At 42.9% G+C, this 16,618-nt stretch overlaps 2 protein-coding genes across 6 annotated transcripts; one reads left to right on the forward strand and one right to left on the reverse strand.

Annotated features, from left to right (window-relative positions):
• Positions 1 to 277: 277 nt before the first annotated feature.
• On the forward strand, positions 278 to 3,236 carry mcfd2 (multiple coagulation factor deficiency 2, ER cargo receptor complex subunit). Of its 5 annotated transcripts, none has more exons than XM_026356879.1 (4): positions 278 to 375; positions 1,030 to 1,224; positions 1,307 to 1,466; positions 1,720 to 3,236. In XM_026356879.1, exons 2-4 carry the CDS (start codon positions 1,031 to 1,033, stop codon positions 1,849 to 1,851), a joined length of 486 nt encoding a protein of 161 aa, XP_026212664.1. In that variant the 5' UTR covers positions 278 to 375; position 1,030; the 3' UTR covers positions 1,852 to 3,236. The 5 variants fall into 5 exon arrangements, with proteins under 5 accessions (XP_026212664.1, XP_026212667.1, XP_026212666.1 ...); XM_026356882.1 differs by having other exon boundaries at positions 279 to 371; XM_026356881.1 differs by having other exon boundaries at positions 287 to 375; positions 1,027 to 1,224.
• Positions 3,237 to 3,498: 262 nt separating this feature from the next.
• On the reverse strand, positions 3,499 to 5,523 carry prop1 (PROP paired-like homeobox 1). The gene is made up of 3 exons (XM_026356048.1): positions 5,189 to 5,523; positions 4,147 to 4,376; positions 3,499 to 3,989 (listed from the first exon to the last, which is right to left on the reverse strand). The coding sequence occupies exons 1-3, from the start codon at positions 5,370 to 5,372 to the stop codon at positions 3,624 to 3,626; spliced, it is 780 nt and encodes a 259-aa protein (XP_026211833.1). The 5' UTR covers positions 5,373 to 5,523; the 3' UTR covers positions 3,499 to 3,623.
• Between the last annotated feature and the right edge of the window lie 11,095 nt (positions 5,524 to 16,618).

The following is a 16,618-nucleotide window of genomic DNA, read 5'->3' on the forward strand; positions in this document are numbered from 1 at the left end:
GGCAAAGTGAACAACTTTTTTTTTTTTTTTTTTGCACAAACGCTATTCCGCCCGTCCTATGACGACCTGTGTTTTTCTGTGTGCTAAAGCTGTAGCACGTACAGGATCTACTAAGAATACAAGTTCTTCAGTGGACAGCTACTATCAGCTGTCCAGCAATTTACCAGAGTACGTAGGTTAGTGACATGAACCCTCTCGCCCCGGTTTCATACTCTCTGGTAATTTGAACCAATCAGAATGAGCTGTCGTGTCCAACAGAATCTACGGCAAGCCGGTTGGTTCTTAAAGGCTGTGACTAATCAGTGTTGTCAGTCCAATTCTAAAACAACATAACAGTCCGCGGAGTCAGGTGAAGAGAAATAGTCTACTCAGTAGGTATCACAATCTCATTTTTACTAGTTCTGTCAGAGTAAGACATGATGTTAGACAGGTGCTTATTATCTTAATCTAAGTTGGTCCTCAAGTGAAGCTTCATTAAGCTCTGTAGCTAATGTTTAGTGTTAGCTACACTCATGTTAGTGTGAGTTAGTCTGTCACTGACTAGCTAACTACCTGCGTTAACCTGCCTCATTATGTAACACGGTTTATGTTTATGTTTCTTTTTCACAGAAACAAGAACGCTATTAGTCACTAAACAAGTCTACCTTTGGTACTGTCATTTGTTAAGATTACTGTTTAAATGTGACGTTTAACGTCACGTTTAATGATACGGTAGTGTCGTAGTAATAGTGCTTTTGTACAATAGTTATGTATAATCGTGATTTTATGACCTGTTGGCTCATTTCTTAGCAATATGCTGCACTAGCTAGCTGGAGATACAACTTGAGTGTGTTGCAGTACTTAAATGAAGGTGCAGTGTGAATAAAAAGTGTCAGTGAATACATTACAGAGTGTAGAAATGTAAAAGTAGTGAAGGTTAGCAGGTTGTGTGTTGGCCATGGATACAGTATACTCTATACAGCACAGTAATGTTGCCTGCCCTCATGTCTCATGTCTTATCTGTCTGTGATCTGTCTGTGTGCCCAGCAGAATGAGGACTGGCAGCTGCGGTGTGCGCTGGGAGGCTCTGCTCCTCCTCCTGTCCTGCTGTCTGCTGGGTGTTCACTCTCAGGTGCATTCTGATCATCAGCAGCAGCAGCAGCAGCCGCCGGTCGCAGAGAGCGGAGCTCACGTAACAGGACACGGTCACGGTCGCCTGGACAAAAACATGGTCCAGGATAAAGAGTGAGTAATTCAGTAGCTCCTCCTCCACATTGGGGTCATTTACACTTTCCAACACTATGGTTTTGATGTCTTTGTCTTCCAGTCACATCTTAGAGCACTTAGATGGAGTGATAGACAAACCAGAGAAAGACATGACACCCCAGGAGCTACAGCTGCACTACTTTAAAATGCACGATTATGACGGAAACAACCTCTTGGACGGGCTGGAACTAGCCACAGCAATCACACATGTACACAAAGAGGTAGGGCTGTGCGTACACTACCTGTACACTATGCCTGTTTACCTGCTTAATGCACTTGTTACATGAAATATTTTATGTTGTCACATTTCTTCAACACAAAGACGCTTAGTCATTTTCTAGGATACAGGAAACGGAGAAAGAAGAAATAAATTCTAAACTAAAGTTAACTGACTTTTTAATGGATAATCAGAATTGTTATTGATTAATTTTCTCCATTAATCAATTACTTTTCATTCTCTTGTATTTTCATCAGGAAAGAGGAGAAAACAGCCAGCCCATGAAAGAGGAGGACCTCATTGCTCTCATTGATGATGTTCTGAGGGACGATGACAAAAACAATGACGGCTACATAGATTATGCCGAGTTTGCCAAATCACTGGAATAAAGTGTCTTCGTGTGTCATCATGTCCACCACAACAGCACAGAGCCTGCAGAGAACAGAAGGACCATCAGTGACGGGAAGGATGCCTCACATTATAAAAGAGCCTGGTTTGGTCTTGCCATCGTCTTTAAGATGACGAGTCAGTCTATTCTTTACTTTTTTTGTAATTCATGAAGCTTTTTGTTCCTTCTAAGCTCAAGACAGTTCTCTTTCCCCCAAATTTGCTTTTGCCATTAATTTAATAAGAATGAAAATAGGTAGTCAGTTTGATTCTGGTGTAGCTTGTAGTTCATTCTGTACCTTCTGTTTTTGGAGGTTCTTTGAAAATCATGCAGCTTTAAAATGAGCCAATTCACCCATCATCACTAACAAACCAAACCTTCTAAACCTTTACTGGTACCATGCAGACATCCTCTCAGTTCCGTCAGCTTGACGTGGTTTAGAGATCTCTGATTTCTGTCAGTGTCCAAATACAGTAAAGACCAGGACTTTTTTCTACCAAAGTACAACTGACCCAAACATAATGACGTCTGTGGGCTATAGAGCAACTTGGACGCTGATTCCCCTCCTCTACACTGAGGTCTCAGTTTCCTATATCTCAAAACGTGCACAAATGAAACCCATAAAAAAAAGCAGTAGCACAGAATGTGATCACTCTACATGGACATTTTCAAACTGCACTGTATATGATGGACTTGATTACCAAGAATACTTTTACTTTTTAATACTCAACTTAGTGGACCAAATGATTCCTACTGTGAATCTATTTAATTCGCTGCGTGACGAGGAGATTAACTGATTGTCGTCATCTTGGCAGCAGAAAGTGGCCTTGCTCAAATCTATAGTCTAAGCCTATGTAGTGTGTGTAGAGCAGAAGCCCTTGTTGAAGGGTTTATTTGGGGAGGGAAGCCCAAGAACAAACAGAATAGTGTAAATTGAATGTTGTGGCACATCAGCACATCACTTGGTAGTTTTCGTGATCATCACAAGAACAGCTGGAGCGCCGTTACTCTCACTGTAGTCAGTCATGTGACATGAACGTGTAAAGTGAGTGGAAATCCTCACGCTGCTGTATGTCCTTTACTGAATAAGCTAGACTTAAAGCACACTGGTTGATGCTGCTTTCAGTGCAGCTTCTAATTTCAGTAAAGCACTTGTACACAATACGTTTGCCTCAGACATTAACTGCATTTCAAACAGACACAGGTAAGACTGTGTTAGTGTTTCTTGAATCCACCTGTGATTTCATATGGACGAATGTTATATTTTTGCCATGTAGTATTGGTTCAATCATTTCAGGTTGTTTAATGCAGATATAAAGAAACACAGGAGTCTCTGTGTTGTCTCCTGAATGTAACACAATAAAAGATGTAATCTACCAACTTCAACTTGTGCAGCTGTCTCGTGTTTTTTAGTCAAATCATGGTGCAGTGTCCGGTCTGATCACGTGACGATCACAAGTGTTGAGAGTTCAAGCTTTCAGGGTTAAGGTAAGAGTTGGAGTAAGGAGACTAAGAAATGTAATATGTCAATGAGATCCCTGAACTACTGCTTCCAAAGATGAATCTTCAATGTCAATTAAAAGAATAGTTTAATACATAAGAACAAAGATCCACTTCATACATACATGAGGTGATTACAGGATATCAAACAAGTTCAGTAGTAGAGTTAAAAGAAGCACAACTGCAGGTTAGTATGGAAAAGCAAGAGAGAAACAGAGCAACGTGTCTGATGATAAAAAACAAATTCACAACATGTAATATGTCGGTTACGTCTTAACTCCAGTGGGAGGCGGGGTCAAGAGGCTGCATGGAGGCCAGTGAGAACATGGATGAGGTGAGGTTGCTCCTCAGTGGGCTATACCAGTCGTCATGCTGGCGCTGGGAGCTCGGCTGCGTTGGGACGTTGGGGCACGGGCACTGGCTAACTGTGCCTGGGTGGCGGGAGTACGGCCCAGAGGGCAGCATGGGGGAGAGGCGGGGGATGTGTGCCAGGGGCTGGCTGTAGTACTGTCGAGCCACGCTGGACGACTGGACGTGCATGCCTCCCAGCAGAGCCCTGTGGCCGGACATCACACCCAGAACCTTCTGAGAGGCCCGCTCCTGCTTACGCTGTTTGGCTCTCCGGTTCTGAAACCAAACCTGCTCAGACAAGGAGGGGGGTGGAGGGGTTAGAGAGAAGGAAAGGTTAGTGGGCCTGCAACAGCAGCCCCTGACAGCGTAATGCAACTCAACAGTGGAGGTGCTGCATCGCTCATGTGGAGTCCATGTTTGAAGAAAGCTGTGTAGGCTGTCCCACCTGAATGCGAGCCTCATTGAGCTTGGTCATGCGGGCCAGCTCCTCTCTGTAGTAGATGTCAGGGTACTGGTTTTGTCCGAAGGCCATTTCCAGCTGTTCCAGCTGCTTGTGGCTGAAGGTTGTGCGGTGGCGTCTCCTGGCAGAGGAAGGATAGGCCCTGCTCCGCCTGCTGAGACCTGCAGCCACGGAGGTCTCACACACTGACCCCTTCCTCACCGACTCGCCTATATCTGTTTTCAGAATGAAGGAGGGGAAAAAAAAAAGTTGAGGTTTTGTGTAATTGCTAAAAAAGACGTCTGCTTTTTGGAGACAATTCTCCAGCTCCTGTTTCTTGACTTCCTCGTGTTTTCCCAGGTTGTCATGATACAAAAATGCGGCCTGAAGTTTTAAGAGCGCATTTCACCAATGAACGTCTCAAAAAAGAGGGATTACTCTGGCTTTATGGTTCCCACCGCCATCAGGCAACCTGAGAGCCAGAGAGCTTTAGCTGCCAAACCCAAGCTCGTGAGAAAGAGATACCAGAAACTGGGGGATTTGACCAAGATTATTTGCACAATTGCTAACAAAGTGACTAATCTGTCAAATTGGTGCACTCAGCTGACCTTGTCTGTTCACACCATGGTGTCGGGAAACAACACAGAGGATGCAGATATGATTGGTGATAGTTTGATTTCTCTCATTAGCTTTTAGAATAAATCTGATTCGGACTGTTTCAGACATTTTTAGAATAAGAGTTGACCACCATTTCACCCACCAAGGGTCAAATAAGGTCAAACCACAATTTACATGATGCTGATTGGCAGTTTCAAAGATAAATACACAATCAGAATCTGTGTAACATGTTTTTGGTGCCAAAGTTTCATTTATAAGTGACTATAACAACATGTTGTGCTGATATTTTTAAATTTTTCAGTTCAATTGAAATTTCTGTCTGAAAATGTGATTCCCCTTTAAACACTATCTTTAACAACACAGAGTAAACCATCGCTGCATCCCTGTAACAACAACCTTTAACCTAGATGAAATGTTCTTTTCGACTCACCTGCACTGGAGCTGACAGTGGCCATGTCGGAGTAAACGTCTGCACAGTCCTGCTGGCTCCTCGCCGCGTCCCCTGCTACCTTCACCTGGGCCATCACTGTGTCTCTTCTCACGAACGGGACAGTCTGCACTGTCTGAGCCCCCACACAGACACGACTGACCAGAAAGGCACCTGCCAAGTCCATGTCCCACCCACCTGCTTTACCTTAACCCCTTAACCTGTGTGGAAGTCAGCATCGGAAACTACAAGAATCATATGTACTCTTAACCTAGATCCATTCAAGTCAAAGGTATTTTTAAAACGCCAACAGAAGGAAACCAAACATGTTGCTTCCAGTTGTGTTCAATGTCAGCAAGAACTTACAAAGTAAGAAGAAACTTTGTATTTCAGCTCCAAGCAATTGTTTTCAGATGTCCATAAAAAAAAGGAAATAAATAAATTACTTGTAGAGAAATAGATGTGCTGGTCGTGTCTGTTCTTTCTTTAATAAAGCAGGGACACGTTTGCTTCCCCGATCTCGTTAGACCTCAGCTCATGATAAACAAAGATTCAGGCTTAAAACATTGTATTAAGTAATATTCAAATACTATTTTTTTTTTATTATTTCATCAGGTGCACTACTACACTAAATACTGCACCTGCTACTTATTAATATTAATATTTCTACTACACCACATTTGAATGGAAAATATTGTTATATTTTAAAGTTCTCAAACAATAATAAAATACACAAAAATAACACAGTTGCAGGGATCGTTCTGATGCTTGTTGGTTTGTTTTTTAAGAATATTGACTGATTTATTTTTTTTTTCAATTGAAGTTGAACGAACTGATCATCCCTTTGCATTTTAAATCCACTGAAGAGCTGTTTGTGTGCCTTTTACATACAGGAAGTAAATAACTGAGTGATTATTATTTTGATCAAATCCTTGGTTCCTTCTGAGTAAATCTTAGGCGTTGCAGCTGCCTGTGTGACCACCAGGGGGCCCTAGGACTATGTCAAAGAGACAAACTGGGAGCTAAAGGACTGAACTGCAAAAGGAAGAATCCTTGTGGGTCTATATTTTGATACAGGGGTTGAGTGTGGGGACCACCCAGCTGAGTACACTCACCACTGGTTTTCCACAAACACAACCCCTCCGCATTTGGATCCCAGTTTCTTGACTGACAGGGCACCCCGTCGACTGGATTAACTCGGCTGAACTCTTGTGCAACCTTCCCGGACTCCAGCTGCTATCAGCAGTTCCCATGATGCTAAACTCAGTCGTGGGCCAGTGTGCAGGAATGGCCCTCTCACACCGCGCTAGATACTAGGAAGAGACCCACTAATGTCCTACTCAGCACTGAGTCATGACAGGGCATGGCTTTTATTGGGACTCATACAAGGCAGCTATTCATCATGCTACTATATTTGTGGAACAATGTGTGTGTATATATATATCCATATAGTGGCAGCAGTGTGTACTTGGAAAACTGCACATGCAGGTAATGCAAGGAGGTGAGGTCCTTTATCAGATCAGATTTTCCTAGATTAGCGTGTGTTTAATTGTGCTGACTTCTAAATAGACCCTCTCCTTCTTGTATAACACGTCTTTCATATCAGAAGCCATCTGACCCCCGCTATCCGACTCCCAGAAACCAGTAAATCAGAAGTTCAAACACACACTGATGTGTCACACTGATACAGTAGACTGTAGCCCTCCTTCCCCAACCATCGGACCAGGATCCTTGCCAGGAAAGTGCAATAGACAAAATGCAGTGATTGAATGTTTCACTGTAGATGCAGGTCTGCGTGATCCCTTGTTGCTCTTGAGATTCAACCAGCTCTACTGTAGATTCATTGAGAAATCTGTGCAGCAACGTCTAATTTGATTCCTTGTGACACGTCGTCTGTGAGGGCCAAGTCCTGGGTGTCCTGGAAGAGCTTCCATGCGTTGTGTGTGTGTTCGTCCACAGCCTGCCAAAGTCCTCTGCGCACATCCAATATTCAACTCACATGTTTCCTGTCCCAGACAACAACTCAGCCACAAAACCCCCAGCAAAGCACACCGAGCAAGTCTGTGTTTTCTGTCTGCACCGCCACTTCTGTTTGTCTCCCTAGCTGATACAACATCTGGAAAAGGTCAGTGATAAAATACATTCTCCTCAGTCGGATTCCAAACAAACATTTAGGAAAGTTTGATGAAATGTTTCAGAGCAGAGTCTCAAAGAAGATGTTACTGCATGTCCTCTTCTTTGGAATACTCCGTTTGAATTGGTTGTGTTGGTTTATGCTGTAAACAGTTCACACACTGTAAAATGTAACTTGTTGTTTCAACTTGAAAACTCAAGTTGAAGGGCTGCCGTAAGATTTTACATCAAGCCAACAAATGCAATTCCTTCTTCTAACATAACTAAATGTTACCTTGACTTGATCTACTGTGATCTAATGTATGTGTGTATGACTATTTTTTTGGTTGTTGTCTGTTTTGTATTTTATCAACTTAAGTTGAGTGAACTCTACAAAACTAAATCATTTAACTCACAATTCTAAAGTTGAATTAGCTTGAAAATACAAAACTTAGTTATTTAGGTTAACTTAATTCAAACATACTTGCTATTTCTACAAACTTATTGAATGAGAATTTACAGTGCAGCATTACATCTTACTTGCAATGTACCTAGTATTGATACATCACTTTAAAGCTGCTCTGATCAAAATGTGAAAATCAACAATAGATAAAATTGTGTAGTTATATAAGAAAGGCTGCTACTTTTGGATGAATTTGACTAATTAAAAAACCTTTCACTTGTCTGAACTGTGCTCTGTCTCCACTCATTCCTATGATAGATATTTGAAACTTGATAAATACTTGTGTGGTGATATATACGTGACAGTTATATGAACCACACAAAACAATAAGCTCAAAGTAGCTAAAATGCTCTACAGAACTCCAAAGAACTGCATGTTCATCCGCATGTGGGATATGAATTGCACTATGAATACACACATTTGATTCATTGTAAAAAAATGTTAACTCATGCAGCTTTAAGAATATTTTTGTAGGTATGCAAATCAGATCTACATCCATTTGTTGGAGATTTCACATTGCACCGTTTATCTGTCTGTCTTTAAAGGTTCTGCTATCAGTTACAGAGATGCAGATATGCTCGCCGGACATTACTTTGAAACCACTTTCAAGCAGCTGTTGCCTGTATAAGAAGTACACGAAGGCGATACATTTGTTACAGTGAGCACACTGCAACAAAAGGCGACATTAACAATCCCAAAAAGCTGCAGCAATCCCTAGTGACCTTTAGCTTTATGCATGTACTGTAATGCAGCACACGCCAGCAGAACACAAAGAGTAAAGATTGCCCCTTTTTTCTCTTCCTGTAAGTTTATCTTTCCGGCTTTCTATTATTAGTGTACAGAGAGCGCCAGAAGACCTGGAATATTCTGGAGGCATCAGTCATCTGTGTGTTGTTGTGCATGATGTGCAAGAAGTGAACAGCACTACACAGGAGATGCGGGGATGCCTGGAGGGAGCAACTTGGTTTCATCAGTGGCACAAAGAGTTCATATCATTACAGAGCTCAGGATAAATCACAGGTTTGATCAGTGTAGATACTTAAAAAAGAAATCTGTCTCCGTCTCAGTTTTTTTGTCTTGTGCACATGCACACAAACACATGCCAACACATTTTGCCTCTTGTATAATGTACTGTATGTATGTAAAGGAAAAAATAATGCAAGTCATTCTGCACTGGGTGCTTAGTTTCATCACACACACACACACACAGGCCACGGGTGCACACAGGCCGCTGTGTGGTTGTGGCCGTGTCCAGCATTGGACACTTAGAGGAAATTCTTCCCTCCCAATTTCCCGGGACTGAACTGGGAGTGACCTGTTTGGCAGACACACAGCCCCGATGGAAGGAATGTAACTCAACTCCCCCCGCTTCACCCTCGACACCCCCCCCTTCCATCCAGCAGTCTGCTGGCCCAGCTGTGTGAGGACAGAGAGAGAAACGTACACCACTGTACGATGACAGGGATGTCTTTTATCTCTTACCAATTCACGGTCATCCAATATACCAGGTGAATATCCATCTTTGAGGGGTCTTGCATTGTAAAGGATCTCACCAAAGCAATAACTATAAGAGCAATATCTCTCCCAACTAGAGCCAAAGCAGCGCTGAGAGTGAAAACTGAAAACAGAAATAGAAATTACACAGGGCAAGCGAAGAGAAACAAAAGTAACCGCATAATCATTCATAACTCTTAACAACAACGAACAGCGCAAACAGTAACAAAAACAGCACGCTAAGTTTAGCACGGAGCTCAAAACAAAGCTGATGTTAATGTTGAAGCTCAGTCACGTGAGGAAAACCAGCTGACATCGTCATCCACGGTAACTGTTCCTTTAATTAGCTTCGAATTTGGTACCCATTCCCTAATTTAAATCTAACTTGGCAAACAGACACAAGCCTGACCCCGACATGAGTGATTGTGTTTGTCATTACTCGGTGCACAAGAAGTTCTGGAAGAGTTCTGGCTTCGAGTGTGTTAGTGCAACCGAAGCTGCTCAGTTTGTAGAGTTTGGCAGCTCCTTCGACCATCTTGGGACCGCTGAGCTCAAGCTGGAGCCGTTCCTCGGTGGAGCGCGGCGCGTGCCAGGGATTGCAGATCTGGACGAAGATGTTCAGGTAGGAACGTAGGGAAGGCTGCGTTGAGTTGACCAGTCTAAACCGAAGCCACTGGAAGCTTTTATGGTTGATCCAAAATGAGACATGCTGCTGTGTTTTTGGATCATGTGGATCGATCTGGTTGCACATGTTGGTAGCACCGTAGAAGGACGTTGTAGTAATTGAAGAAGAGGGGTGATGATGGGGGGTTGGGTGGTATTCACGTCATGCAACAACGTTATTGAAGCTGATAATGCCGCGCATTACACTGAACACTACTGTTGTGATATTATAATTTATGTTCACAATCAGAAATAGCACTTTTGGAGGCTTTATGCTACAAAATGATAGAGTTGTGATGGATCTGTCTGTCTGACCGCTGGGTCAGTTTGCAGGCTGAAGCAGGAACCATTTCACCCATTATGACTCAGCAAATGGCGCGGCATGCAGCACCACCCTCTCACTGGCCTGTGTTCCTGCAGAAGTACTCCGTGTGCTCTGATGACATATAACTTATGTAGGCCGTCATACGACCCTGCTCTTTGGGGAATCTCATCTTTCCCAGACACAGATGTAAAGCCAAGAATGCCAGGTTTGAACTGGACAGGTTGTCCCGGGCGCTGAAAAGATGGCCCATCCATCAAGTTTTACAATGCAGCAAGTCCTAGAACCTCACCAAGCGACACAGACTTTTCGACTGCAGCTTTGAATGTAATTGTACAAATAAAAGTCTTTTTTACTGTTTATGCAGTGCGTCCATGAAAATGTCAGCTTTCCTGTGGACTGATTGAGATAATGGTGGCGTGTGGCAGCCTGCCCTGCGTGAGGTTTTCGAGGTTCAGCTGTTTGGCAGGGAGAGCTGGTGGATTTACAGAGTTGTCTGTTGTCTGGATGCCTCCTCTTGCTCCAGACTCCCTCTGTGGTGTACTTTTTACCTCCCGACAGGCTTTTATAGGCTCCAAGGGTCTCCTGTGGTCCTCAGAGGCACTCCCCGAACTCAAAGATGATACTCTGTTCTTAACCCTACCATTCCATCCCTGCCCTTATCCGCTACCACAGGGGAGGAAATGGGTGGAGGTACTAAGTGGCACGGTACTTTCTGCAACTCTCTCTTCACCTTAATTTCTTTATGACACATCCGAGTCAGGGTATCACTTAACTAAACAAAGCTATGGCAAAGAAGTACTATCATTTACCACCACAAACTTAATTCAAATTATCTACAGACAAATAAAATCAATGACAGATTGACAGGATGTTATTATGCTGCTGATTTTAAGTAACTGACCATTTGCTAAGACGTGGATACAGCTGCTACACCTGTCATGTCTTTGGTTTCATCCAGGTAGCACAAATAAGGTTTTTCTTTCAGTTGTAGCTTTTAAGCTGGTCTTAGTTCTTGGAGTTGGTTAAAAGGTTAAAGGTTAAATATAAAAACAGTCGATGGCTACATACATTATATCAGGCCAAAAAGGCTGAGAATAAAGTTAGACATCCCAAAAGTCAGCACATTGTTCAAATGTAACCATCATGGGCTGCTTGGCTTACACACTTGGGCCTTGAAGACAGAAAGACAGGCTAGATTTATGTTTCATTGTTTAAAATTTCAAATGCTAAGTTCACTGTTAACATAAACATAGATACAGTTTCAAAAGAAACCCCATTTAAGACGTATATGTTTGCCAAATATAATTACATCTTGGATAACAACATGAAAAGCTTTGCACAGTTCCTCCAAATTACTACTGAATATAGTTAGCCAAGTTAGCCACATAGGCTAACCTTTGCAGTTTACATTGGAGCATTTAAAATCATTTAATCAGGTTTTTAAACTTTCTATTTTGAGGTTTGGAAAACACACCAACTCTTTATAGATGGAGTCTGTCCCTTGCACACTGCATTAGCATGGGAAGAACCATAAAAGGCGATTAGGAGGGCGTGGTTCGCAAAAGTAACAGCTAAACAAGTTCATCAAAACCTTTTTTTTCCAAATCTTTGGTCTCTTATAAATGATTATTTACAGGGTACATTTTAGGCCCCAAACAACATTCCTCCACAACCCTTGTGGTCTCTTTTCGCTTGTGCAACCTTGCTTATGAGCATCTATTTGCATTGATTGTTAAGCACTTCCTCTTGTGCAACAACTCGCTTTTCATAGGAAGGGCGTGTCAGCATCTTGGTGGTCGTAACCATGGTGACAGTGATTGGTCTAAAAGTGCCGCTCGCTCTCCCTCCTCTGCAAGTCTGTACAACACTGTTTGATATTGTGATCATCTGTGCTGAGCCCTGACCCCAGCAGACTACACTAAGCCCACTGAGCGCATGCCTGTTCATTACCAGCCAATCATCTACTCCAAGTGTCATGCAGACATGCATGCTTCCTGACTTAACACATGTAGGCTATATTTTGCGTCGTAAACTCATATATGCTTTCTCAACACAGATCAGACTGTATGACCTCTACACTGGTATAGGATTTCCGCTGCTGATATACTGTAGTCTAGACTGCAGGCTAATGTTAGCACTATTATAAATGTAAATAAGAAGAAGATTTTTTTTTTTATACTTTATTGATCCCCTGGGGGAAACTGTGGTTGGACAGCTGCCAGACAGTGCATATTAGCACTACTACAGGGTTTTGGTGTCTTGTCCAAGGACACGCCGACAAGTAGCCAGGAAGAACAGGGAATCAATCCGCTATTAACCGAGCTACTGCCACCTCTGTAAATGAGAAGATTTTTAAAGCCTTAAGATCAGATATACACTGCACACTTAAACAAGTCATAAACCTAAATATCTATATATGACGCACCAAGACAGAAGTTTTAACCCTCGCTCGCATCAAAGTGCAACAAAGACAAACACTCAGCTGTGGTCACCCAGGATTTAAAAACTAATGGCTGTGGAATAGAGTGGTGGTGGTGTGCAGTGTTAGGGGAATTGGCCATTCTCAAGCTGGGACCCAAAGGGGAAAATCCAAAAATAAAACAAGACTCCAGTAAAAAAAAAAAAACACAACACCTATTAATGCCATTTATTTGACCCTGTATCGCAACTAACCGAAAACCATGCCACTGCAACTTTTACTCTGCCAGCAGAGAATCGTATAAAACTGCACGAGTTGGATGGCTTCAAGCTATTTTGTACTCAACAATTCGACCACCAAATGTGAAGTTAAATTCAAAGCAGCTTAAAAGCAAAGCAGCCGAAAGTTCACCCAAGTCGAGCTTTATGTGAAAGCAATGCTTTTAGTGTCCCACTGTCTGAATACACGTGTGATGGCTTCTGTCCGCGTGTTACCCTGCAGCTGCTGTGTATATTTTACATTAAAATGAGTTCACTATTATCCATTCACTTGCAATTACATACAGATTGTGCGTACTGATTCAGTACATTTTTAGAATATGAACCAAATTTGTATATAGTATCTGAGCAGTTGTCAAATAACAAGTTTCCATTGTAAAGTATTTACTTTTTCAAATAATATCGTGCTGTGATTTGCCAAATTATAGAACAACAAAGTTTAAAAGACATTTTTGCAGTTGTGCTAATACGTAGCTTAACACTTTGAGTTGTGTTTATAGGGATTTGATGAGTGCAAATCAAATACACTAATTTTATTATTATTATTATTGTTATTAATACCAGCATCTCTGAAATAATATCAGGTTGCTGATACCGTTCCATGCTCGCAAAGCTTGGTACCGGAACAGTCAATTATCCTAAATCAGATCCAGACCCAACCTGTGCCCACATGCTAACACTAGTTAAACACATTGACTACACAGGTATTCACTTTAACTCTCATCCAGTAAAGGAGGACTATAGTCTAACCCCCTTTGTATGAACATGCATGCTTGTACCACAAGCATGAACAGTTAGGTATATGTCAGTCTGCAGCCTGCCTCTCCTCTCCGAGGCCTCGTCTTCAGCCGTCAACTAATGAGCACAACTTCCTCGAGTTTGTGGAGGTTTTGCATGGTGCCAGCAGCAGCAGCAGCAGCAGCAGCCACACCCGGACAGCTGGAACAAGGACAGAAGCACACAGCTGGGAGGGAGAGAGAGAGAGGGAGAGAGAGAGAGAGAGAGACAGACAGACAGATGAGTGTCGGTGCAGCTTAACACTGCTAAAACCACGAGCAGAAACACAGGGCGAGGGGTTAGAAAACATATACAGGTAGCGTGCAGGTTGAGTGGCTGTAATGCACTGTTAATGCGACCGAATGTGCACTTTTAACAGGCTTGAGGGCACATTACGAGACATTCAGTGGAGTTATGGCATAAAAAGCCTCAGTGTATGCACAAGTGTGTGTGTATGTGTGTGTGTGTGTGTGTGTGCGTGTGCGTGTGTGGAACAATACGGCCATTTATGGGGTGAATACCGCAGCGTTTAACAAGAGTCCTTAACATATTAACCATGTGACTTGCTTGAGCTCGAGAAATGTCTTGTAACAACACTAGTTCAGCTTTCCTGCGATACACCCATACCCTCAAATACAGATACAGCTGATAAAACGTTTTACATTCGTGTTTTAGTATTTTTCTAATAGTAGTCTAATACTAATACATTTTTTTTATATCCTTATTCAAGGAGTGGTGATTACATTTCCATTATTTTTTATCCCCATTTTATTATCCCACAGAAAAAGTGTTTAATAAAATGACATCAGGTCCACACGCAACCATCACACAACCTCTGACCTATAGAGTATGAGCCTGGCTGCCTTTGCCCCATTGAGGCTGTGATGTGATGTCACCCTGTGTACAGAACAGGCAGTGCTGGAAAAGAAGGCCTCAAAAAAAAAAAAAAAAAGAACTGAGCAACACAGTCCAGCAGAATAATTATATGAGAGAGGGAGTGAATCAGGAAATAGCTCTTGGTTTGGGAAACTCAAGAGTTTGAGGGAGTGCTGCCATGTGCTAAATGAAAACAGCATTTGAAAAAAAGGGAGCGAGAGAGAGAGAGAAGGAGAGAGAGTGTGAAAGATACCAAAATGCTTTTTTTTTCTTGTTGCACAGGGGTGGCAGGGTAGTCAAAGAGGAGAATATCCCTCCACCTCCCCTCCCTGATCCCTCTCTTCTTATAACCTTTATCCACACAACTCCCCTTGCCCTCTCCTGCCCTCCTCCCCCCTTCTCCTCTCCCTTGCTTTCTAATTCTTTGTCGCTCTTTCCTCGCATGTTTTAATGGGTATCTTCCCAATCACGTTTTTATTGCAGGAAATGTCAGCACACCACATCGCGTGAGCCGAAGGAGCGCTCCATTCTTAGCTCGGCATCGCCGAGTGCCAGGCTGTGTTGGGCTTGCCAGTGTGTGTGTGTGTGAGTGTGTGAGTGGGGCTAGGAAAAAGGGGGAGGTGGAACTAACAATGCAAGGGAAGGCGGCCGTGGAGGCTGTTGCGAAAAGACCCCAAAAAAATACACATTGTTGTCTCTGAGTCAGTGAAAAGTGGCATAACTTCACAGGAATTTCACTCAGAAACCCTCACTCAACTCCGCCGGCCCGCCCATCACAACCAACACCTAACCTTTAACTCCATTTCTGAGAGCTACAACTCCTCAACTCTCACTTTACTCACTTTCTTTTCCCCCCTGGCAGCTACCTGGGTTTTTCTCTGAATCGAAGGCCATGGTTTTGGGCCTGTGGTTTAATTGAAATAATATTTGCTGTACTCTGCTGCCTCCCCAGCTCTATTCTCCCTTAACAACGGGCATTACATGTATTTTTAGCCTCCGCGCCGAGTTCTGTCATTTCCTGTTGCAGCTAGGGCTCGTTGTGCCTTCGACCACAAGCAGACTCTGTGCTTGGCTTTGAGCGTCACACCATTCCTCGCACAACCAATCACAGTGAGCCCCTAGTGAGCTGTCCGTGTCTTTTAACACAAAGTTAAGACACTCGGGCTGTGATTCACCAAAGCATTTAATTCAAGATGGCACCTAAAATGGTCCTGTCAAAACCAACACCTATACCACTGAAACAAATATACAGACATTTACAGTCTGTTGATTCTGGCACAGAGTCTCAATACATCACACTATTCTGACCCATATGGCACAAAGACATGAGACCTCACATGCGGTGCGAAGACAGTGTGGACAGTAGACCATAGAGCTCACTCTACAAATACACAGCACATTTAACAGGCGCTAGAGTGACTGTGTGCATTCAATAAGCGTGACTCACAGTATGGCTGCAGCTGCAGAAGGAAGTGCAGCGATTGACCTGTGCACTGATCCAGCGGACTCATAGGAGTTAGAGACATGATGAAGCGGTGAGCATCTTACTGGAAGCGTCTTATCTCATCCAAATGAATTACACTCCTCTCCACATATAATATAATCAACTTAATCTATAGCACTAACTTATTTTCATGTTCATTTGGCTAATTGGAGGATTGCTCGTAGGCCAGGAGGGCAAACCACTCCATTACTATCCATCCAAGAAATGGATAAAATAAAAAGTGTTAACATAAAGTTAAAAGCTGAGTGATCTACAGGTGGACAGTCATTTAAGGATGCACAAAACGTCCCCTGCAAACGCTCGAGTCAGACTGCCTCGTAACATTCGGGTAGATAGAGCAGACTGTGACCAAAAGTCACAGGTTCACATCCACAGATTCCCTTGAGCAAGTTGCCCAACAGGCAACAGCTCCAGCGAAGTTGCTCAATGACCTGTGGTTGTTTTAGGCCATCAAATGCAGGATGTGAAAGCGAGCTTTGCTGAGAACAGAGCAGGGAGCTCCAAGAACATTTTCTAGTCAAA

Source organism: Anabas testudineus, chromosome 15 (assembly GCF_900324465.2).
Source record: "Anabas testudineus chromosome 15, fAnaTes1.2, whole genome shotgun sequence".
NCBI classification, from domain to species: Eukaryota; Metazoa; Chordata; class Actinopteri; order Anabantiformes; family Anabantidae; genus Anabas; species Anabas testudineus.